This window comes from Dichotomopilus funicola (assembly GCF_033296635.1).
Source record: "Dichotomopilus funicola strain CBS 141.50 unplaced genomic scaffold C8A04scaffold_92, whole genome shotgun sequence".
In the NCBI taxonomy this organism is placed as follows: Eukaryota; Fungi; Ascomycota; class Sordariomycetes; order Sordariales; family Chaetomiaceae; genus Dichotomopilus; species Dichotomopilus funicola.
The window spans coordinates 57,954-82,150 of NW_026944113.1; the positions used below are offsets into that span (position 1 = coordinate 57,954).

Genomic DNA, 24,197 nt, shown 5'->3' on the forward strand with positions numbered 1-24,197 from the left:
CAAGTCCTTTGACACTTCGAGATTATGACATAACCTAACATTCAGAAATAATGCTTTTTAGCTTTCCTAATTTACACAATTGCCTGGCCACGATTATCCCCCATTACGCCGGGCCTCATTCAAATCCGAAGTATCCCACCACGCCTAAGTGATAAAAGCGCAAGAGGAAATGACGAGAAAAAAAGAAATGAGCTGATGAAGGTCGTAACGAAAATCGTCATCAATCATCACCCGGCCGTGATGAGGGCAACCAAAGCCGAAGAAAGAGAGGGGCAGAAGCCCTTTCGTGTTAGCGTCAATGATGGCCTTTCTCAAGCAATCTCGGGATTCGAGTCTTGTGTGCCTGGGCAGCGTCCCATGGCAGGCATGCATGCCTCTGTATCAGCATGCAAGATGAGCAAAGGCGGGCTGAAGCAAGAACGTAAGTTTGTCGATGGCAGCAGCGGCGTTATCATCTTCAGAAGACACTTCAGCAGAGCGAATAGTGCTGGGCTCATCAACGGGGATCCAAAGCTCAAGCAGGATTCGCAAGAGCAGCCATGCGGTTAGGCCAAGTTGTCAAGTGCATCCCATGGTCAGAGCAAGACACGGCCCACCTTCGAATCATCCAGTGACGAGAGGCGAGCTGTCTTTTTGCAAGCGATTTCAAGCAACCAATTGCACTGCGTCTCCATAGTTCGCCGCGGGTGACACAATCGCGAGAATGGCCGCTAAAGCTGCCCGGGCTTCGGGGGTTAAACCAACGGGGGGGGCAAGCCATCCCCATGACGCGAGATGAATCAAGGCGAGCATGTCAAGTTCTGAGATAATTGTCGCGGAAGTCGCGCAGTCGCGCATAGAGGGCCGCGAAATAGAGAAAAAGAGGCCGAAGTAAAGAGATAGAGAAAGGCGAGCATCAAGGCGGGTACTGGTACAGTCATGTAACAAGTCCTGTTGAGGTTGGACGGGGGGCGCGAAGGGCCGGACACAAATGTCAGGTTCCTATCCGTCAAGCAGTGATCGGGCGTGGCTTCAAAGGCCACTATCGAAGAGTGGGTGACGGCAGAGTCAAGACGTAGCAGACGCATCAACGAGTTGCATGGGCGGGTCAGCATGCAAGAGCAGCGGGTCCGGATGAGCTGTTCATGGTGATGTTACGAGGTCCCAGGCGCCGGGGGACCGCCCTGGCCCTGAGCCTGTTGGGCAGCAAGTTGCGATTGCCACCAGAGGGCAATGTAGTTCTCATATCCGCCATCTATGGCCACACGTTAGTTGGTTGGTTGGAGAACAATGAGGAAGAAACTGGGCTTCGGTCAAACTCACATATGGCATAAGGGTCAGCTTGCCCACCACTTCCGGCGGCAGCAGCAGCAGGGGCTGAGCCACCAGGTGGGGCGTTAACGGGAGCGCTGTTGGCGTTAGAGTGCTGGGTACCATAGTTAGGGTTATCGTAATCACGCGGCGGGCCACGGTTGCGTCCACCGCCGCCGCCAGACTTTTGTTTCTACAAGTGGGTTAGTAACGGTCCTCGCGGAAGGGGGGGGGGTTAGCGGGAGATGGGAACATACGGCTGCGTCAACCTTGTCCTCAATGGCACGCTTGGCTTGGTCAATGGCGTCGCGAGTGCCGACTAGGCCAATCTCACGTTCAACCTCGCCAGGGCCAGATGATTGCGAAACATTAATCTTGCAGCCGGTCACATTCTGCATCTCGCGGATTGTCTCGCCACCTTTACCGATAATCATGCCGACGGCGTCGGAAGGGACGTAAATAGAGTCATTCGTCTTCTCGAACGCGCCACCACCACCACCGCCTCCACCAAAGTTGTCGCTCCGGCCACCGCGGGCGTTGTTGGGGTTGCTCCCGTTCCGGCTGTCACTATCCACAATTTCGAGAATGAGCTCCTTGGCATGGCGAGCCGCAGCAGGCGCGCCGATCAAGTTGACAGGGCGGAGGCCGTTAACACTCTTGTTCTCGCTCACGATGTTAATGTGGCAGCCGCTGCGCTCTTGGAGGTCCCGAATAGTCTCTCCACCACGGCCAATGATCAAGCCCACCGTCCTATCGGGGACCATGATCTGCAGGCTGTCCTCGCCTTCCTTCGGGACGGGGGGAGGAGCAGGTCCACGACCACCACCTTCACGGCCGGACGGGGGACCGCCACCACCACCACCACCACCACCACCACCACCACTACGCATGCCACTGTCTCGGATGATATGGTTGATCATTTCCTTGGCCTCCTCGCGTTGCGCACGAGGGCCAGTGATCCTGCAGAGTCGGAACTGATCGTTCTGACCAGTAGGAGGGATAAACTGAACTCGGCAGCGGCTCTCGCTCTCGACGCGACGTAGGTTTTCTCCTTGGCGGCCGATAATCAATCCAACCAAGCTCGCCTCGATCTCAATCGTCTCGACGTTGTCCTCTTTGCCACGCAACGGCGATCGGTCACGGCCACCGCCATGTCCAGCGCGCGGGGAGAAACCTTGGCGACCACGGCCGGGGGAGTAAGAGCGATCACGGCCATAGGCACCACGATCTTGTCCACCATGCTCGGCGCGCCTCTCGTCTCGGTAAGGGTTAAAGTTATCGCGGAATGCGTCGCGGCCACGGGGGCTTTTGGACCGTTGGCGCTGGTAGTGACGGGAATCGGACTGGCGGGGGTCGGGGTAGGGGTCATTTTGTCGTTCATACGGGGTGACGCCCTTCTCGGTGGCGTAGGCCTTGGCCTTTGCGATCGCGTCGGCGAGCTGCACAGTGCCCGAATTGACTGGGCGAATCGCACTGAGATCGATACTTCCACTCGAAGCCGGTTGAGGGTAGGGGTACGCCGGTGCGGCTTGGTATGGTGCCGACTGAGGCGGGTATGGGTTTTGGCCCAGGGCCGCATAAGGGGCTGGGGCGGGCGCCGGAATGCCGGGATGGCTCTGCGTGGGCGTTGAAGCCGCGGGTCGCTGGGTCGCATCTATATCACAAGGGGAATCATCAGTTTCACAACTTGCGAATGCAACCATGGGGATAACATTCATACCACCAAGCATCTTCAGGATGGAGTTGATATCGGGTGTTGAGCCAGCCATGTTGCCAGTGAGTGCTCGTCACGAGCCACGTCAAACCCAATGTTCGTTTCCGCCCAAGACCAAGGCCAAAAGAGATAACTGCAAACGTCTCGGGTAGCGCAACGCAGCGCGTGAGAATAAGGAGGAAAACTAAATCTCAAACTCGATTGTAACTCTATTTTCTACGCGATACAAGAGGTTAGCAAGATTCCTTGCAAAGCACAGCTCGGTTGGGTTGCGTGGCGCAAAATCAAGGGCGCTGAAGGACAAGCGGCAAAAGTGCTGCCCGGCGTGAATGACGAAGAGGATTAATGTATTACTAACCTCACTGAGGGCGGCGCAGCTCGTCGCACGACCGGACCGTGAAAGGGGACAAACGAGCAAATGGCAAAACTTGCCCACTGGGTTGAAGATGCGATGCGAAATGGAAAAGAAATCGGTCACCAGCCCTTGCCAATTTCATGCAGATCTTGGTGATGAATGGAGCAAGGAAAAGTGGCTGGTTGTGGAGCGGGAAACTGGTTGGTTGACTTCGCCTCAAAGTCCAAGGGCTTGTGAGAGTGAGGCCCGTGCGCTGTATTCACGTGATATTCTCTCCCTCAACCTTTGAACTGCACCTCTGCACCTCCCTCCTAACATTGTCCTGCACACCTGCTCTACCTTGGTAAGTGGGGCATACTCGCTATGGCCAAAAAACCGGCAGGCCAAGTCCCTGGATAGGTAACTTACTTTACTACAAAGGTAAAAAGGGACCGAAAAGAATAAACGAAAAAAAGTGAAAGAAGATAAAAAAGGAGTAAATCGATCAAACTTACCAAGATTTGATAGATTGTTAATGGATTGGACTTGAGCTATCTGTTTGAGTGTGCCGCTTTTTTTGGCCACAGCGAGCGAGGCATACTACCTTGTTAACATCAACTCGCAACGCGAACAAACAACAAAGAAAAATCACGGCGACAACACCCGCCAACGTTCCGCATATCAGCTGGGCTCCGAGGTTCTACTCAAGTGTTTTTCAAATTATATAAAACAATCCCAAAACGACCGGCAGTTACTGCCCTCTGGATCCTAGTTTCTGAATCACAACCCTAGGAATCAGGCCAATCATCAAAAGTAAGAAGTGAAATTGGCACGGATTATTACGATGTGAATTATACCGTCAGGCACACTCGATTCCATGGATGAATTTAAAGTCCCTTGCCAAGACGAATTAATCCACCTTCACAAGCACCTAAGTATGTGCTGGTCGTTTCAATCCATGAGACAGCATTTGAAGTTGTCTAACCCCGAAACAGAATGATACAATTATTGGTGAGGCGGAAGTCGAAGCGCCAACCCTGGGTTTGTGTGGCATAAGGTCCCATACAACCTAACTCAAAGCCAACAATTCATTCTCCCAGGGGTTATAAAAACGAGAGTCAGGTAAAAGATATCATGTTCGACGAGGGCAGGGACTTCATATGGGACTTAATTTGTACGAGATATCCAACGAGCTAGAGTAGCCGATGTCGGGCCACACTTTTTAAATCACGTATACACAATTACGGTCTTAGTACCACTGCCAACGGGTTCCTGCATGGGAAACATCCAGGGCGCTGTTAGTGTTCTACACTTTTGTCAAGGCCCCCCTGCCCCGTTTGCTCTGAAGGGATTTTGCGGTGTGATGGCCAACTGAACTTGTATCGCGCCCTGACTTTTCACAACGGAGAATAGCGGACAATTCAAGCTATTACACTTGAGGCTGTATGTCGCTGCAGCCGAGGTAACCTATCTAGTCTGTTGGGCAACGAAAGTCGGACAAACCGTGCGAATATTTGTAGCAGTAATCTCATAAAACGGAGGTAAAGCATGCAGGTCTTGCCTGAAGACTTGTAATACCCGGAGGATTCTCAAGTTGGATCAACATAGTAATAAGTGGTCCTATGCTATGTGAAACAGTTCAAAGTTCAGGTTCGACGATTGTCGTATGGCTGTGCTTCCGTTGACCATTACAATGGCTGTTTGCTGCCCCCCTTGCTCGATTGCGGCCTTTAGCAAATTACCTGGAGCCCCGAAAGTGGCCCTGAGGACAAATACAAAGGCGTCAAGCCAAATTGGTACGATAATCTTCTAGCGGCCGTGAGAAACTGACTTGATGAGGGTGGGAGTAGGCCCGGGAGGTATGCCATGCGTGTTTGCCCCGCGAGTCACTCACTTAACCCGAGACTATATCCCAGTGTTGTACGCTTATGTTTAATAAGTTCCGGGCGAGTACGACAGGAGCCGCCTGCAGCACCCAGCTTTACGGCTGATACCCTGGTATGTACTTTCCCCTGTCAGGTTGTACGGCCAAGTAAGGTGGTTGATGTCAGTTCGAAAACTCTCAGGGAAATATCTCGGCAGGAGCATCAAGCAACGTTCCTTCCGCAGCCCCCTGAATCACAGTCATACGTTGGACTCGACGGGAAGGTACACCCGCGTCGACGCGTCACTGGGGGTCCACGTCCTCTCCCCTTGAATTTCCAATAGGTAAGTTCCATTACTTCTCGACACTTTCTCGTTTATCTTCCAACCTCTCCCGACTGTTCTCTGTCATCAGCTCCCCCATTCATTCACGGTCATTCGATCACAAAAACACACTCACTCCCGCTCGAAATTCTCCGGTCGAGCACACCAGACATTCAGAATGGTGAACGCCGTCCAAATCCTCGCCACAGCCCTCGCCGCCGTCGGGGTGGCGGCTGTGGCTACCCAGAACCATCTGGAAGCGCTCAAGGATGCCCCGCCGGGTATCACCTACAAACTCGCCAAAGGGATGCAGTCTTCGTCGAAGTGGTCATATCTACCAGCCAAAGCTACGAAGGCCGCCCCGCATGTTCAGCAGTTACGCGCTATTCGTGCTGATCGCGCGACTAGCTTCAATCCGAGGTCCGCTGCGGCCGTCCTGGGTGCTCACCAGCGTCACGTTGGGGGCTTTGGTTACGAGAATATCACTTCAACTTCGGCCTACGGCACTCAGTACGCCGTTGATGCTTCGTTCAGCGGTCATCAACTTTCACTCATCATCGACACTGGTAGCTCCGATACTTGGGCTGTGCAGAAGAACTTCCACTGCGTCGACTATTCGGGCGAGCTCCTCCCCCAAGAGACCTGCGGTTTTGGCGAGGCATACCCGGAGAACTTCCAATACGGCGTGACTAACCCGGCGACTCACATGTACATCCAATACGGCGACGGTGAGGTTGTTACCGGCCCCATGGGATTCTCTGATGTTTCCGTGGGCAATCTCACGGCCGAGAAGCAGCAGGTCTGTTTGGCCAACACCACATACTGGTACGGCAACAACAAAACCAGCGGTTTGTTGGGCCTTGCGTTCCCATCCCTGACGAACTCTTACCTTGGTACCGGGGCACAACACGATTTCGGTAACCAGGTGCAATACAGTCCGCTATTCACCAGTCTAGTAGGACAAGGCCTGGTCGATCCTCTTTTCAGCATCGCCATTGATCGCAACGCGTCGAGCGGTGTGCTTGCGCTCGGCGGTATTCCTCCGGTCACTGGTCTTGACAAGTCTCGCACCGCGGTCCTGGACATGATCATCGTAAGTACACCTCTCTCTTCTTTTCCTCGTTAGATATTTTCCTAACACCGATACCGCACAGACGAGCGTCATTTCGCTCCCCGAAACCGCATACGAATACTCGTTTTATACGGTCATTCCGGACGGCTGGAGCTGGGACCAAACCACCACCACCAAGAAGATCCCATATATCGTGGATAGCGGCACCACCCTCAATTACCTTCCTACCAGTCAGTTCGCCCCCCGTCTTCCCTCACAACCAGGGCCAACTTGTATGCTAACAATAATATGTATGTCAGGTGTGGCCGACGCCATCAATGCTGCCTTCGACCCCCCGGCCGTTTTCTTGTGGATGTACGGCGCTTATTTCACCTCGTGTGACGCCTTCATCCCCCAGGTTTCCGTGGTACTGGACGGAATTAACTTCAACATCAGCCCCGTAGACCTCCTTTACCGCGGCTTAGTTGACCCTCTGACTGGGTTGTGCATGACTGCCATTGCGGACGGCGGTTCTGGACCTTACATTCTCGGCGATGCGTTCATGCAGAATGCCTTAGTTGTCTTTGACATTGGCGAGGCTAAGATGCGGTTCATCCCCCGTCAGCGTTACTAATGGTGTGATATTCGCCGGAACTTTGTTTTCGGGTCTTTGTTTTCGGGTCGCCGGGCTTTGCGCTGGGGGTAGGATTTGATAGCTGTGGAAACATGTCTCAATATTCGTCGATGCTGAACGGAGAACAGGGCAGATTAGCTTGACATTTAAATGTAACAACACTGTCGAAGTGCTTTTCACGAGATGCCTTATTGGTTGATATTGCAACACCTACAAAACTGCTATCAGGGTAGAATCCTTGGGAATCGCTTTGCAGGGTTCTCTCGCCGGACAGTTCCTCTCCTCCATTTGTAAAATGGTGACGAGATTGCATACACCCTCCCAGATGCCAGCCTAAGCCCCCAACCTGCCAGAAGCCAACGCTACACAATGTGACCTAACCGTCAACGCCATCCCGGAAAGTCGGTACCCAACTTGAAACCCGGGCACTTTTCCCATCCCCCGTGTCGTGACGTTCGAAAATACCATTGATGTTCACCGATATAAGCAATTCCGCTCATTCGCCCTCCACAGTGGCGAGGCCGGCAGGACTTGACAGTAGACGCAAACAAGAGAAATACACAAGGAACAAAAAGGAAAAACAGTACGTTTAACAATGTCCGAGAAATGAAGTATTGGTCGGCAACGCGAGTGGTGGCAGCCAGGCCATTCAGATTGCCCCTTCTTTTTACTGCCCCTTCATCAAATGCCGCCTTCCGGTGACGGATCCTCATGTTTCGCGGTACTTCCCTTACCGCGCCAGGTGCTGACGGCCTTGATGTTGGCCTTGTAGGTTTGCAGCTCGGTACCGTAGGCGCGCGGGGTGAGCTTCATGAGGGTGTGCAGGGGCACGGGCACCCAGGGGCTGTCCTCCTGCGTCTTCTGCATGAAGTAGGCGTAGATGCACCGGATGACGGCTTGGTGAGAGATGATGAGAATGTCTTCGCTGCGCTCGAGCTCCATGATGATAGGCTCTAGTCGGATGACGACGTCACGGTAGCTTTCCCCGCCCCTGTAACGGTAGTTGTACTTGTCTTCGTCACGAGCCGCAAAGTCTTCCGGGTACTGGTCAGCGATTTCCTGATATGTCAGGCCGTCGCAGACCCCCGCATCGAGCTCGTCCAAGGCTTTCCATTGCAGCTGGTTGTAATGTTTTGGGAGGTGGCGCGCCGTGGCAATGGTTCGCTTCAAGGTTGAGGTCCAAACGGTCAATGGTCGGTCGCTCTGTACGCGGGGATGTCAGCAGGGGTGCCACGCAGCAGTGGGATGGTGAACCGAGAACCAGGGGGGTGGGTGGTGGAGGGGAGCCGCTTGGGCTTGGCGCATGCAACCGAAAGACATGTTCGGCACTTACACCAACAGACTCGCGGACCAATTCAGGAAGCTTCCGGGCATACTCCTCGCCACGATGGGAAAGTTTCGCGTCGCCACCGATCCGACCATCTAGATTGAACATGGACTCTCCATGCTGGTCGGTTTGTTAGTCTCTTGATAAGAGTTACGGCAGCCACTTTTAGATGTTACTTACTCGAGACAGCCAGACAGAACGCGGACGGATATGTAGGTTCATAAGAAAGTACACAACGCGGCTTTGGAGGTAGTCTTGGATGCGGTTGATGAAGACCTGCTTGCCAACGTTCATGATCTTGAGATAGGTCAAGTGGTCTTCGTCCTTGTCTTCGTTGATGGACTTGTAGACCTTCTCATAGTTGCGAATCCGCTCGCGGAAGTCTAGCGTCGCCTGCTCTGGATCCTGGCCCACGTAATCCGGCGAGCTGGTTTTGACGTCGCGAATGTTGGCCATGACGAGCTCCTCATCATCACATCTCGACTCAACAAAGATGACTTCGATTCCCTCGCTGGTGATGCGCTCGAGGACCCACTTCCGTCGCTCCTTGGTGCTGTTGGTGGCATCTAGGATCCCCACGACTCCGCCGCTCTTGAACCATTTCAGCATGTCTGTAATAGCAGCATCGGCGGCGGCCCGGCGCTGGCGTTCGCCCTCGGCATTATTGGTGTCGAAGAAGTTAGCCGGCGGGTGGGGGGCGTTGGTTCGGCGGTAGTTACCGACATTGAAAGTCGCGGCGGGCACCGACAGCCATTTGAGGTATCGCTGAGCTAGAAAGACAAATCGCCCCATCAGTCAGCGTCTCTCTTTTTTTTTTTCTTGCTTAGAGGCGGCGAATCGCCATTCCCTCGGAACAAACACACCTCTCTGGGCAATATAGCTTTTTCCTCGGGCCGGGAGCCCAACCATCACCACGCAGATGCGTGTGTCCTCGGGCATAATGCCGAGGCCGTTAATCTTTAGAGCCATCTTTGCTGTGTGGTAGCCGATGAAGCAGTGGTCGAGAGGTAGAGGAGAGTGGAAGAGACGGTCGAGACATGTAGCAGCAGCTGGATTGACCTTCCGGGGGTGCAAAGAGTCAGCGCAGTGGGCGTGGAGCGTGCGTAGTAGTTGATCGCGTGAGCACTCCCGTGGGGCGGTCTTTGGCTGCAGGTCGAGTTCCAATGTTGGTGAGCGGGTGACGATGGTGGGCTGCTGTGAGGGGCACCTTCCCGGCTGCGACGTCACTTTGCGCTGCTGTCGTGGTCGCCGCGGCGATGGGCACAGGCGGATAAAGGCCACACGGGCTCGAGTGTGAAAAGGGGGGGAAGGGGGCGTGCCTTGGGATAATATGGCAAAAGTTCCACACAAGGGGGCGAGATTCAATGGCAGAGGGAAATAAAACAAAGGGGAAAACGACGAGCACACATGCAAAATAGGTCACACAAGACGTGGTCGCAGAGCTTCATCAATCGCAATCGGGATTACCAGGGCGGCATCCATCTTGGGTGTGCCAGCGGGTAACACCCCTGGCGTGGAAGCTCCCGGGTTCCGCCTTTTTCCCCATGGCCGGGCCAACAGTCCCCTAGCCACTTCGCCGAACAGACCTGAGTCGGAGCCCCCAAAAGTGGGGGTTCCCCAGCCGTGATGCAGTTGTCTGTGATGCGATCGATGGGTTTTACCCTGGAGAGCGTCGTGCAGAACCTGCGCACCTCCTGCAGACCGCCTTCTTTTTCATCCGGGGATTTCAACCGACGAGCTTTTCTCCCGCTCGCCCTTGATTTTTTTTGACACCCGAGTTTGACAGCTCTTTTGCCCTCGGCTTGTCGCCCAATGGCGTGTTCAGCTCGCGCAGAATCTGACGAGATTTGGTTGCTCACCTGGGCCGTGCGCTGTCCCGGTTGAAACCGGAAGAAAATGGCATGGATTGGAAAGCGCGAGTCTGTGTTGAGGAAGCTGCAGCTGGCCCTCGTCGCTTCAAGTCTCGGCAGTCGCGCCTGCGCAACGCCTTCAGGACATCCATATTTGGTGCGAGCGCGAGGCAATGGAGGTTCTTTCGACAAATGCCAAGCTGGTTCGGAGGCTCATGTGACCAACAGGAGTCTCTGCCCCCTGAGCGAAAGTGGGGGTTTGTGGTTTTGCTTACTTGTATCCTTCCTGCCAAGTTCAAAACACCGAATTCGAGTGAATCGCGAAACCATCACCATTGTCTCTGTTTGTACTGATTGCCCGGTGTGGTCACCCTGGTGACTTGTAGGAACATGCAACAAGGCCAAGGAATCCCTGGAATTAGAAGTCCCCCACCACTACGACCACCCTTCTAAGCAGTAACGGTTATAGTACGACAAAGTCTCGTTCTCATGACCGCAGAATCTCAGTCAGGGCTCTGGTGGGGTTGTCCTTTTTGGGCAACCGAAAACGGGACAAGTGATCGAACTGTCAGGGATAAAACTTTACTTTGCAAGTTGATTTTGAAGGATTGGTCCGGAAGTTTCTCGGTAGGAATATCTGTGCTCAAACCTAAGTGTTCCGCCAAAGGACAGGACTCAATCGAACCAAGCGCGCCCACAGCAAGTGGTATCAAGCCGGATTGGGATGTTGTTCCTGGGACTGACTAATAAGTGACTGTAACGCGGGATTACCTCGCACAGTGATGTGAAACCTCGTCGGCAACAAGAACGGGTAGACCGTAGTACCAATGCCTCGAAAGATAGTCGGGCCGGGTCATATCAACGATGACCTTCCGTTCTTGGCATGATAGAAAAACGGAGGTGCCAGACACCGGCCATCTGCAGATACGCGGGAGATATGAACAAGCAAACAAGGAAGCTAACTGCATGGATGGTGGTATTGGGGACATTTGCCGAAAGGGGGTGAGGAGATGCAGAGATGCAATAACTGAAATGCCGCAAAAAGGCAGCGTTCAACAACGGTATAGTAAGACATCGGCTCTTGGTCGTCGCCGGAGAAGCCACTGGTACATGTGGAAGCTGAGACTAGATACCGCTCGGGTGTTACTGGTTCAAGCCCTAATTGTCGGCACGCCTTACGTTGTTGCTACCGATTAGCAAGGCCAGCGGGATCTGTCAAGAGGTCTGGGAGTAGGCTAGCACGGGATCGTGAGTTTTTCTTCCTGTCACTGTCCCCCTCGCCCCTAATCCGCTTGCCCACCACCCAAATAGCAATGCCAATGGCAACATCCCCGAAGTTATCACTCACAATGTGGCCACCGTGTACCCGGGGGGATCACGCCGTTGTATCTTGCCTGAGAGACCATTGCTTCGATGTCATGACTCTACTTCTTAATCTGGTCAAATTGAGCAATGCAGATTATTTAAGCTTTCCGTGCAGCTTAGGAGGGGCCCTAATAAGAACCTAGCCTTCGGCCACTTCCACATCCGGACCCTTCCCCATGTCTCTCAAGCCCTTTGTGATAACGTTGATAGTTAGGTACACTTCAACATACACAAAATCCCGGTTCTCCGCCCCCCAATTTACCACCCCGAGTCTCCGAGATTCCGACAATTTTGCGCTTACGAGAACTATCTGTCACAAAAGGTATGCTGATATACTAGGAGCATGGCTGCCCGGATCGGGTTAGAGAAAGAGTACTCCTGAACCTATCCTCGATTTATAGCGGGTGAGCAGGCATAACTTCCGGTACAACTAGACCATTGAGACAGTTGAGACAGTTTGGAGACATAACGCTTCCTTAAGGATCTCGTGTCCTAAAGGAAGTGTCTTGCAGGCATTTACTACTGGGGTGTTCCACACCGGAGGACAACAGGCAGTAGTAACTCGCTGTACGTGTGATTGTTTCATAGTGAAGCGCTGCTCTCAATTTGTGTAAAATCTTCGCTTCTACTGTTGAAAAAACCTTTGAGCGTTAGCGAGACACAAGCAGGGCGAGACCTAATCATACCATTACATGTTGGGGTGGCAAATCATCGTCAACGCAACGTTGTACCTCAACGATGAAATAATAATCAGTGCCATTTTCGGCCGCAGTAAGTGGTTTTTGTACCGTAATTAACAACCAGGATATCCAGCCATGGTGACTCAATAGCCTCGGAGGGGCGGTCCGCCATCATAGCTTACTCCACAATCGAGTTCATAATTAATGTCTAAGCGAGCTACACAGGAAACAATCCGAGATTGCAGAAGAGTGATATAATTAGTCTGTGCAATCCCCCCTGAGCCTACCTACCTAACAAGGAGGGATTTAGGTGGAGGGGCTATAATTTAACAGCAGGAGATCACTCAGCTACACGTAGACAGCATACTTATCCAACAAAAAGAGGGTTCTTTCTACCACCTTGGGGGGCGACGAGCCTTTTGTGTAGTACCAGTAATTAATCAAAAATGATGAATAGTTTTTCCCCTGAAGAGAAACCAATAACCCGAACTTTACCTCTATTCCTGGGTATCTTATAACTTAACCTACCTATCTGAACCTTCAACCTACCTATACTCAACGGGTTACGGGTTGTAGTTGGGTTTGACCTACGGATACATGGGTATCCCTGCGGGCCTAGCTGTTGCATCGCATGTATTCCGTGGCGGTGAGTCTCCCATTTCGATTTTACCAGTTTACCTGATACCTCTGCTGGAATTGGGTCGCACCGTCCTCTGCGAGCGCTTAACATCCGCCTCAGGTAGTCGGGTAACTCAAGAATCACCTCTCGTTGACCGGACTAAGCGATTTGCGGGGATCAATCTCACGATTTTCGACAGCTTGAGACCATCTCGCTTACAGGTGCGTTAACATGCCACCCAACACGGAACCCATCAGCGCTGGGCCTCTCATTCGACTTCTTGTCCTCTTCCTTGTCGCAGCAAACTATCACAAGTATTTACGGTGGATAACGAAACCGTCTCCTGGGTTGATGTTCATATTCAACATGTGCATCAAGGTAAAACTAGTTGCGACTTTGGCTGAAGCGCACGCAATGCGATTTGTTGCAGAACACACCTCCGTTCCCGTGCCGAAGATATACTGCGCCTTATTCGTAAGGGTAGTACCTACACCGTGATGAGCAAGATGAATGGCAAAATGGTGTGTCAGGGTTGGCGATCCCGTTCGGAAGAGTCGAAGTCGAGAATTTACACCCAGCTACGTCGGATGATCACCGAAATCCGGTCTATACCTGCTCCCGAAGGAACAAGCGTCGGCAGTGTTGACGGCGGCCCGTTCTGCGACTGTCGCTTGCCGTCAAGTCTACTCTGGGGACCATTTTGTACCACCCGCGACTTCCACCAGGCTCTTGCGAACGGTATAGACCTGGATATCACGATTACAAATTTGCCAAGCGATATGCAGGACCTCTTTGAGTTCTATAGAGTCAAACTCCCGGCCCGTCCTAACGCATGGCGATCTCAGTTGCCTGAACATTCTAATCGAAGGAGATGATGTGGTTGGCATTGTGGACTGGGAGATAGCAGGATGGCTGCCACCGTACTGGGAGTACACATGTGCCAAGAATGTCAACCCCATGATGGAATTTCGGGCTGAAGAGGTAGACAAGATTTTGGAGCCCATGCCACATGAGTTGGAGATGGAGAGAATCAAGCGGAAGTATTTCGGCGATACCTGAATTTGTACATAGATGCGGGGTGACAACCGTAGGCGGCGTAATTACGGAGTAGTTATGGTAGGGGCTATGGGTTTTTGTTTTCCGTTGAGGTAAGCTCGCCACGACCACTGAGAACTAGTTACTGAGGTCACAGCACCGGCTTTACCTCAATAAAACCGGTCAGCCCAATGGCCTTACATTGCTAGCTCCCAACACTGCCTCGGCGGTCGATTTATCGAGAATGTTGGGCAAGCGCAGTCAAGCAACTTAGCAGTCGACTAATTCATGAAAAAAAAAGAAAAAAAAAGGAAAAGTTCAATGCTAATCGTTTGTTTTCCAAAATGTGTGTTCAAAAGTCTTTGATGCCAACTTCCCGGTTTCTAGAACTTGAAAACAAAAGGGATATAAGTTCCACACAAAGTAGTCGGCGCTAATTGTTTTATTGTTCGGTTTCGAGAACCTCAGGCGCGTTGAAGGAACAGAGGCCCTGGGAAGTTGGCCCTGGCCCGGGCGTCGCCCCGCCGGAACATGGGGCAACGTTTGACCGAAGTTTTTTTTTTGGGCAGTTGCCAAGACTTGACCTGCCCATCGCTGGTTTCCGATAAGCTACCATCAAGAGAAAAAAAATTCCGGCAAGTTTCGCCAACAGCAGCACCACACAGTCGCGCGCAACACCGTCGTGCGCAACACCTAAAATGGGTTCCGATCTTGGCAAAAAGAGGAAGTTCAAGGATGGAAAGAGCGTCAAGGCCGACCCAATTGGCACTGCGTCCCAGGGTAAAAGGCTGAAGAGGGACCCGACGCCCGACGAGAGCGACAGCGAGACCAACGATGCCACAAGCGATCTTGAAGCTGGAGATGCTAGCCTTAGCGGCAGTGGATCTCAGGCTGGAGATACAGAATCACTTCACGGCGCATCCGGGGCCCAGGATTCGTCTGTTGAACTTGACAGCGCTGCGAACGGAGAGGGGTCGTTATTGGGTCCCTCAGTATCGACCGATGCGCAGTCGTTCGCAGAGCTGAAGCTCTCCGACAAGACAATGGCGGCAATTGCTGATATGGGGTTCACCACAATGACGGAGATCCAGCGGAGAGGCATCCCTCCTCTATTAGCTGGGAAGGACGTTTTAGGGGCAGCCAAGACGGGTTCCGGCAAGACCCTCGCATTCCTTATTCCCGCCATTGAGATGCTCAGCTCTTTACGATTCAAGCCCAGGAACGGCACCGGCGCGATCGTTGTCACACCTACACGGGAGTTGGCACTGCAGATTTTCGGTGTTGCGCGGGAGTTGATGAAGAACCACTCCCAAACATGTGAGTAAACTCGACGTGGAGAAGCATACCTGGGGGCCATTGGTAGGGAGCCGTTGCTAACCTGACCCTGTAGACGGTGTGGTCATAGGAGGTGCGAACATTGGGGCGGAACGGGCCAAGCTAGGGAAGGGAGTCAATCTTTTGATCGCAACCCCAGGACGGCTACTCGACCGTAAGTTGTTTATTCCTTCATGTCCCACACTCGAGCCCCCATCATGCTGAATGCAGTGTCTATAGATCTCCGGAATACGCCTTTCGTTTTCAAGAACCTCAAGACCCTAGTCATCGACGAAGCGGACCGAATATTGGAGACTGGTTTCGAGGACGAGATGCGTCAGATCGTCAATATTTTGCCCAAGGATAACCGCCAAACCATGCTTTTCTCGGCCACACAGACAACCAAGGTCGAGGACCTCGCTAGGATATCGCTCCGCCCCGGGCCTCTCTATATCAACGTCGATGAGCAAAAACAGTTCAGCACCGTTGAAGGACTTGACCAGGGTTATGTGGTGGTGGACGCTGACAAGCGCTTCCTATTGCTATTTTCTTTCCTTAAGAAGATGGCCAAGAAGAAGATCATTGTCTTCTTGTCCTCTTGCAACTCCGTCAAGTACTACAGCGAGCTGCTGCAGTACATCGACCTCCAGGTCCTTGATCTCCACGGGAAGCAGAAACAGCAAAAACGTACCAATACCTTCTTTGAGTTCTGCAACGCTAAGCAGGGAACCTTGGTCTGTACCGACGTCGCCGCCCGTGGCCTTGACATTCCTCAGGTCGACTGGATTGTCCAGTTCGACCCGCCTGATGACCCCCGCGATTACATCCATCGCGTCGGCCGGACTGCCAGAGGCAGCAATACCAAGGGCCGCTCATTGCTCTTCCTTCAGCCTTGCGAGTTGGGGTTCCTCGCCCACCTCAAGGCTGCCAAGGTGCCGGTTGTTGAATATGACTTCCCCAAGAACAAGATTCTCAACGTCCAGTCGCAGTTAGAGAAACTCATCGGGAGCAACTATTATTTGAACCAGAGCGCGAAGGAAGGATACCGTTCCTACCTCCACGCATATGCGTCTCATAGCCTTCGGAGTGTCTTTGATGTCCACAAACTCGACCTGGTCAAGGTTGCCAAGGTGAGAAAGTCTTCCCCGGGCCATACTGATCAGCTTTGTTAACATGAATGCATAGGGTTTTGGATTCTCTACACCGCCCAGAGTCGACATCACCCTCGCAGCAGGAATGAGCAGGGACAAGAAACCTCAAGCTAGGAGGGCATACGGCAGCCAGCCACGGCAAAATGGCCACCAGCGCAGGTAACGAAGGCAAGGAGTTGCTCGGCATTATAACCATTCGGGGGCACGGGCCGTGGAGCTAGGCCCACCATAATCTGTGATGGAGTTCCGGCGTTGAGGGAGGGAGAGGGAAAAGTTCCTGCACTGAATCTGTTCCTGGGGATCTCGGTCTTAATTCCTTGTTCATTGACTCTTGTGAAACATTAGAGTAGCTCGGAATACCACATGAATTCTCGAAGGCCTGAAACGATTCAATACATCCTCCCCGACCCATATTTTCCTCTAATGGAAAGCCAACGGAACGATTCGCAAAATGTCAACGTGGCCCGAGGCCCGCAACGCTTCTTTGACGTGTGTTCGTCTCGCCTGTGGGCGGCTTATTTGGCAAACATGCAGGTGGGGTGCGCTAACTCTAGCCGCCGAGCCGCCTTCTTGTTGTTCTTCGCGGCAGTGCCTGAGCGCCAATCATTTCAACAATGGACCTGCGTCCTGCGACATGCAGCCGCTGCGTTCCGGTGCGCTAAGGGAGGAATTTGCGCCTTTGGCTTTTTCTTTGCAGTGTGACGGTCCTGTCAAATTGTGAACGGTCGATGCAATCGGTCAATTGTGGGAATGGCTTGAATGGCAAGAATGACTAGGCATGCCATGCGACTCGAACAAGTCGGGCTGTCCCTCGAAAAGAACCTCGAATCGTAAATCATTTCCTAATTTATTTTGTTTCCGTTTTCGCCACTCGAATTAAAAACTTGGAACATATGGTAATATGACCAGGCCAACCACCCAAAACCCCGTACCGCCACGATCTCCGCGAAGAAGAACAGGTTAAAGAGCCCTAAAATTCCTAGCAAAGGTGTAATGCCGTTCATGCTTGTCGGCATTCTCCCGGCAACGCCACTGACGAAGTGCCCGATTTGGGCAGTGAGCTTCGGACAGGGGTGGGGCTAAGCGGTTTGGGTTGCCGCTTCACGGCCTGGGGCCAGAGAAACGAGTGGTTGTGGTAAGCCAGGCGCTTCTTAGCGGAGCCAGCCCAGCGCTTCGTTGAGGAACGCGAAGGCAGCATGACTGGTTTTGAGTGCTGGATAGATGAAAGAGACCACCAGGGGAGCAATCTATCTTTGTCTCATTGTTTTCTCCATTGACAGCGGTCCCAAGTTATGCGGCCTTGTTTCGCGGCCGCGGGTGACTTCTTATTGTGCCCGCCGGCCCCCTCACACAATGGCGGGTCTTTATGGGTATCGCTATTGTTCCCAACCCACGTTTATTGTTCGGCCACCTCACATCCCACCTCTCTCCCTATTCCTGCTACACCAGGAGCCATGACCCAATAGGTGTTGTGGTCATCTCCAGGAACAGTTAATATTTTCCCTTTGCATCGTTTTTCTTTCTTTCCTTTAGAGTTTCAACGTTCCCATCGGCATGAGGTAGCAGGTCTCCTTCCTTACAGCAAACACCACCACACACGGATCTCCAGTTTCCTAATCCGGTAACCGCCCAAGCTTAATCAACAACCGTTTCAACGACACCACGCTTCCGCGATATACTAGTTCTACGACTTTCATTATTTTCTCACGATACGAACCGCCACGACCGATACCATGACCTATAACGAAAAGACGGGGGCGGTGCCTCCGGTGCCGGCGTTGCCATCGAATCTCAACGCCAACGCCTGGCATACGGTCGATCTCCACAATCGCGATGAGCCTCAAAGCAAGTTAGAGCCATACGCCCATACGGCGCCGACCGTTACACCATACCTGGGCCTCCGAGCGCGCCTCTCACAGCTTTGGTTCAACCGTTGGACCATCCTCCTCATCCTCGTGCTTGTGCGGGTGCTCATCATGACGGCGGGTCTGCATGATAACATCGGTGATGCCAAGACCAAGGCGCTTTCCGCTTGCACCAAGGTGGAGGATATTGGCAGCGCCATGGCGTCCATGCCGCACTACCTCTCCGTCGGTGTCAACTCGTTGGCGGCGGATGGCATCACCAAGGCTGTTTCGGGCATGGTGAAGACGCTCATGTTGATCTTGACGGGTGTCGAAAACCTCATCTTGTTCATCATCAACATGTACGTGGGAACTTACGCTTGCCTGATCGCGGCCCTGATCCACGGGGGTCTCGATGTCTCCGTCAAGGTTGTCGAAGGCGCGACCCAGGTCATGAACAAGGCGATCGGCACTATCACCGGTCAAATTTCCCATACCGTTGAAGACGTCCAAAATGCCATCAACGAGATCCCGGACAAGATTTCTGGCTTCCTTGGCGGCGTCGACTTTAACCTGCCCAAAATCGATATCACCAAAAATCTCGACGACCTCAATGACATCAAGGTTAATAGCAAGGACCTGGTCAAGGACCTAGTTGCGCTCAACACGACGATTCCGACATTTGACCAAGTTGAGAACTTCACCAAGAATGCCATCGCCATTCCCTTTAACTTCCTGAAGCAGCAGGTCAACGAGAGCCTGGGCTCGTACCAGTTTGACGACTCTGTCTTTCCCGTCGCAAAGAAACAGGCGCTGTCGTTCTGCTCCGACAACTCATTCCTCAACGACTTCTTCGAGACGCTCTTCAACATCGTGCAGACGGCCAAGATTGCTTTCGCCGTGGTGATTCCCATCCTAGCTGTGCTCGCCATGGTCGTCATGGGCTTCCTCGAGATCCGGCGCTTCCGGAGGGAGAAGCAGCGGGCGCGCGAATTCACCGAGCGCGGATTTGACACGCTTGACGTGGTGTACCTTTCGTCGCGGCCCTACACGGGGGGTTTTGGATTGTGGTTGTCGGCCAAATTTAAGGCATTCAAGAACCAGCTGCTGGTGCGGTGGACTATTGCGTATGGGACTTCGCTGCCTGCGTTGTTCGTGCTCTCGCTGGCCATGGCCGGGTTGTTCTCTTGTCTTTGTCAGTTCATCATCCTGCGGTCGATCCAGAAGGAGGCCCCGGCCCTCGCGAACCAGGTTGGCGACTTTGCTGGCGACGTGGTCGGTACACTTAAGAAGGTGTCAACAGACTGGTCTGATGACGCCAACGGGGTGATCATCAAGCTCCAGGACGACATCAACGACGACGTGTTTGGCTGGGTCAGCAACGCAACGACGGCTGTCAACAACACGCTCACCACGTTTGACGACGAAATTGATAAGGCCATCACGGCCGTCTTCAAGGACACCATCTTGCTTAACACAGCGCGGAACCTGGTCGGGTGCATCATCACCCGCAAAGTCGAGACAGTGCAAAAGGGTCTCACCTGGGTGCACGACAACGCCCACGTCACACTGCCCCTCTTCTCCAACGACATCTTCTCGCAAGGCGCCAATGCTAGTGTCACCGGCGACAACGATTTGACGAGTTTCCTCGCGTCCCCATCGACCGTCACCACTGACGAGATCACATCGGCGGTCAACGACGTCATCACCAAGCTTGAGCACAGCATCGTGCAAGAGGCGCTGATCTCGACGGCCCTCCTACTCGTTTACGCTCTGATTGTCATGTCAGGCGCCACGAGCGCGCTGGTCGCCGCGGCCAAGACGGAGAAAACGCGGGCTGAAGGCGGCGAGCGGTTTGGTGTCAAGGCGCCGGGAAGCAGCGGGAGCGACGGTAGCGGTGGCAGTTTTAGCAGCACCATGCGAGGCGCTCGCGGTGGGTTTGAAGATGGGAGCAACAGCACCACACGACACGCTGATCCCCCGCCGCCGGCATTTGATGATGTTGTTTACAGCGGCCAGGTCAAGCGAGGGAGGCCCGGGCCGGAGCGGTGGCCGTCGCACGCGAGGAAGAGCAGTTACCCGGAGGTGGATGATGGTTACGACCGCTAGAGGCCGTCGGACAACGCTCGCCGGGGTCATCGCTCAACTGAGTCGGAGGTGGAGGATCCGGCAATGGGCGCGCGGACGCCGTCGATATACTCGCCGGTATAATAATGGATGAGGAGTGGGCGGTTGGCGTTGCGTTGTCGCGTTTGGCCTTTTGATATGGGGAGCTTGGCGTTTCTGCGATGCGATGTGGATGTTTGAAGGGAGCGAACTGCCAGCTTGAAGCCTGGTTTCTTTTGTTTTTCCGGTAGAAGAAGATATACCCGTTCAATACATTGGCTTTGGTCCATGACATTCATACTTTTTGCTGTTGACGTGACCAATATTTCCGTTTTCGACATGCGAGATGGTGCAGTTGTTGAAATTCTGAGGTGCCTGTGATCGGCCGGATAAGTGTTTACCAGCCCCTGTCCTGCTGTGGGTAAGCCAACACCCCTCCCACGGAAGAATCAGCCCGCTTTTCGAGACTGTTTGGACACCGCTTGGACACAATCTCGCGGGCTCGCGACGCGGGCAGAGGGTGCCGCAGCCACACTCTGTGACCCAATCTGAACACGCCTTCAGGAATCTAGTGTAGTGCTGTTTCCCCATTCTATCCTTGCCCAACCAAAGAAGTTTCATGGTCAATGGATGTCTTCATCCTTCGTTACCGCCCCGCTTACCTAATGCGGCGCTGCCCCGCCGAGCATCTCCATGAAAGAGTCAGCTCGTCTTGGCTGGGCTGCTACTACATAGTAATTATTACTGTACATGTAGAATCATCCTTGTCCGGGGCTCAATTGTTGTTCGGTGCCTCGGGAGGTCCGGACCTGGATGTTTGCTCGTTTGGTAACGGTCGGGTACAGATTAACCCGCGGAGTCTCCAAAAAGAATACGGAACATGTTCGCATTGCATGGCCCGACTGCGGTTCGGGAGTCCTTTGGAAAGGCCCTGCAACATATACTGTACGTATCCACAGGCCTGGGAACTCGCTGGTGGCGGCGCGGGGTCCAACCGAAACAAAAAATAAAGTGGGGTCGCTCAAACTGTGCCCCTCCACTCGCCTCCTCTGGTTCACAGTATTTGAACATTCAACGCCGCTCCCGGGGCAACGTCGTTCTCCTACTTGGTAACCTCACCCTCTTGCGCTCCCATCCCCTGTGCGCAATCCCAAGTCCTCCCGACCCCAGCCGACCCAATTGACCGCAGCTGCCCACCATGGAGGCGATCAAGAAGACGTTCCAGCGTTGCAAGGCCGAGAAGCGGGTATGTGAAATTTGGCAGCGCTATTGTTGCTCTCAATAACAACATTTGCGCCCTTTTCAATGTTTATGAGAGGCATGTGAACAGCCGCTAACACCAAACTCTCGTTAGGCTGCCCTCGTCACCTATGTGACCGCCGGTTTCCCCACGGCAGAGGCCACTCCCAACGTGATTCTGTCTATGGAGAAGGGCGGCGCCGACGTCATCGAGCTGGGCGTCCCGTTTACCGATCCCATTGCCGACGGCCCGACCATTCAGACTGCCAACACCGTCGCTCTCCAGAATGGCGTGACGATCGAGTCGACTCTACAGATGGTGCGCGATGCCCGCAAGCTCGGCGTGCGCGCTCCCATCTTGCTGATGGGTTATTACAACCCGCTGCTCAGCTACGGCGAGGAGCGCCTCATGAAGGACTGCAACGAGGCCGGTGTTAACGGCTTCATCGTGGTGGACCTCCCCCCCGAGGAGGCCATTACTTTCCGCAAGTGGTGCACTCACGGCGGGTCAGTTGCCCTTCCATTGTTCCGTTCTGTTTTTATTTATATTTCTGGCTGACATGGTCTTCTCTCAGGTTGTCCTACGTCCCCTTGATCGCTCCCGCAACATCCGATGCCCGCATGCGGATCCTTTGCCAACTGGCCGACTCGTTTATCTACGTCGTTTCCCGCCAGGGCGTCACCGGAGCTCTCGGCACCATCAACGCTAACCTTCCCGAGCTCCTATCCCGGGTCAAGAAGTACAGTGGCGACAAGCCCGCAGCTGTGGGCTTCGGCGTCAGTACCCGGGAGCATTTCACGTCCATTGCCCAGCTGGCCGACGGTGTGGTCGTTGGTAGCATGATTGTCACCACTCTCCAGAAGGCGGCCAAGGGCGAAGAATGCAAGGGCGTGGAGGATTTCTGCGCCTACCTTTGTGGCCGAGGGTCGAACGAAACCACCCGCGAGGTTGGCATTGTCGAGGCTGTTTCGGGCGCCAGGGAGTCACAGGGGGAGGTTCATGTGGACGACGTTGTGCGCAACACCGATGACCTCGTGGCGCAGCTGGCCGCCATGCACGGCAAGATTCCCGAGCGCTTTGGAGAATTCGGTGGCCAGTATGTCCCCGAATCCCTGATGGACTGCCTTTCCGAGCTGGAGGAGGGGTTCAACAAGATCAAGGACGACCCGGCTTTCTGGGAGGAGTACCGCTCCTACTACCCCTGGATGGGCCGCCCAGGGCAATTGCACAAGGCAGAGCGCCTGACGGAGTACGCCGGTGGTGCCAACATCTGGCTGAAGCGTGAGGATCTTAACCACACCGGGTCACACAAGATCAACAACGCTCTCGGTCAGCTCCTTCTGGCTCGCCGCCTCGGGAAGACCAAGATCATTGCCGAGACCGGCGCCGGTCAGCACGGTGTCGCCACAGCCACCGTGTGCGCCAAGTTTGGCATGGAGTGCACCGTCTACATGGGTGCGGAGGATGTTCGTCGCCAGGCGCTCAACGTGTTCCGTATGAAGCTCCTGGGCGCCAAGGTCGTCGCTGTCGAAGCCGGCAGCCGCACGCTCCGCGATGCCGTTAACGAGGCCCTTCGTGCCTGGGTGGTCCACCTCGAGGACACCCACTACATCATTGGCTCTGCTATCGGCCCCCATCCCTTCCCCACCATTGTCCGTACTTTCCAGTCTGTCATTGGCAACGAGACCAAGGCGCAGATGCTCGAGAAGCGCGGCAAGCTTCCCGACGCCGTGGTCGCCTGCGTGGGCGGTGGCAGCAACGCGGTCGGCATGTTTTACCCTTTCAGCAACGACCCGAGCGTGAAGCTTCTCGGTGTTGAAGCCGGCGGTGACGGTGTTGACACCCTGCGTCACAGCGCCACCCTCGCGGCTGGCACAAAAGGCGTGCTCCATGGTGTGCGCACGTACATCCTGCAAAACGAGCACGGCCAGATCAGCGACACCCACTCCGTTTCCGCCGGTCTGGATTACCCCGGTGTCGGCCCGGAGTTGGCGAACTGGAAGGACTCGGAGCGCGCCAAGTTCATTGCCGCTACTGATGCCGACGCCTTTGTTGGGTTCCGTCTCATGAGCCAGTTGGAAGGTATCATTCCCGCGTTGGAGTCGTCCCACGGCATCTTTGGTGCCATCGAGCTGGCCAAGACCATGAAGAAGGACGAGGACCTTGTCATCTGCCTGAGTGGCCGTGGTGATAAGGACGTCCAGAGTGTCGCGGACGAGCTTCCCAAGCTTGGCCCCAAGATTGGCTGGGACTTGCGTTTCTAAGCTACTTGGTCAAGGATCGCGTCGGAAATCTTGTGAGAATCTTTACACCATTTGAGCAATATGTAGCATAGACCAATAGAGGTTGGGAACTTCAAGAATATGACCCATAACCCCCATAAAGTTCTTCGTGATCTCGCTTCCATCCCGTTTGTCATTATGCAATCGTTTCTAAGCGTCTCCCGTTAACGACAT

General features: G+C 53.9%; 7 protein-coding genes across 7 annotated transcripts; 5 read left to right on the forward strand and 2 right to left on the reverse strand.

Annotated features, from left to right (window-relative positions):
- Positions 1-1,133: 1,133 nt before the first annotated feature.
- On the reverse strand, positions 1,134-3,059 carry C8A04DRAFT_32568 (uncharacterized protein; the record flags this gene model as incomplete). The annotated part of the gene is made up of 4 exons (XM_062782140.1): positions 1,134-1,234; positions 1,303-1,483; positions 1,548-2,944; positions 3,011-3,059. The coding sequence occupies 4 exons, from the start codon at positions 3,057-3,059 to the stop codon at positions 1,134-1,136; spliced, it is 1,728 nt and encodes a 575-aa protein (XP_062633298.1).
- Positions 3,060-5,703: 2,644 nt separating this feature from the next.
- C8A04DRAFT_15431 (aspartic peptidase domain-containing protein) lies at positions 5,704-7,210 on the forward strand (the record flags this gene model as incomplete). Its single annotated transcript, XM_062778489.1, has 3 exons — positions 5,704-6,618; positions 6,680-6,827; positions 6,897-7,210. 3 exons carry the CDS (start codon positions 5,704-5,706, stop codon positions 7,208-7,210), a joined length of 1,377 nt encoding a protein of 458 aa, XP_062633299.1.
- Positions 7,211-7,891: 681 nt separating this feature from the next.
- C8A04DRAFT_40331 (6-phosphofructo-2-kinase-domain-containing protein) lies at positions 7,892-9,506 on the reverse strand (the record flags this gene model as incomplete). The annotated part of the gene is made up of 4 exons (XM_062784903.1): positions 7,892-8,413; positions 8,544-8,657; positions 8,718-9,307; positions 9,401-9,506. 4 exons carry the CDS (start codon positions 9,504-9,506, stop codon positions 7,892-7,894), a joined length of 1,332 nt encoding a protein of 443 aa, XP_062633300.1.
- A 3,776-nt stretch (positions 9,507-13,282) lies between these two features.
- On the forward strand, positions 13,283-14,110 carry C8A04DRAFT_40332 (kinase-like domain-containing protein; the record flags this gene model as incomplete). The annotated part of the gene is made up of 3 exons (XM_062784904.1): positions 13,283-13,525; positions 13,558-13,789; positions 13,857-14,110. The coding sequence occupies 3 exons, from the start codon at positions 13,283-13,285 to the stop codon at positions 14,108-14,110; spliced, it is 729 nt and encodes a 242-aa protein (XP_062633301.1).
- A 674-nt stretch (positions 14,111-14,784) lies between these two features.
- C8A04DRAFT_15430 (P-loop containing nucleoside triphosphate hydrolase protein) lies at positions 14,785-16,714 on the forward strand (the record flags this gene model as incomplete). Its single annotated transcript, XM_062778488.1, has 4 exons — positions 14,785-15,403; positions 15,477-15,575; positions 15,641-16,530; positions 16,586-16,714. The coding sequence occupies 4 exons, from the start codon at positions 14,785-14,787 to the stop codon at positions 16,712-16,714; spliced, it is 1,737 nt and encodes a 578-aa protein (XP_062633302.1).
- Positions 16,715-18,284: 1,570 nt separating this feature from the next.
- Positions 18,285-20,504, forward strand: C8A04DRAFT_15419 (uncharacterized protein; the record flags this gene model as incomplete). The annotated part of the gene is made up of 2 exons (XM_062778482.1): positions 18,285-20,286; positions 20,320-20,504. 2 exons carry the CDS (start codon positions 18,285-18,287, stop codon positions 20,502-20,504), a joined length of 2,187 nt encoding a protein of 728 aa, XP_062633303.1.
- A 1,195-nt stretch (positions 20,505-21,699) lies between these two features.
- On the forward strand, positions 21,700-24,005 carry C8A04DRAFT_15409 (tryptophan synthase beta subunit-like PLP-dependent enzyme; the record flags this gene model as incomplete). Its single annotated transcript, XM_062778477.1, has 3 exons — positions 21,700-21,747; positions 21,856-22,247; positions 22,316-24,005. 3 exons carry the CDS (start codon positions 21,700-21,702, stop codon positions 24,003-24,005), a joined length of 2,130 nt encoding a protein of 709 aa, XP_062633304.1.
- Between the last annotated feature and the right edge of the window lie 192 nt (positions 24,006-24,197).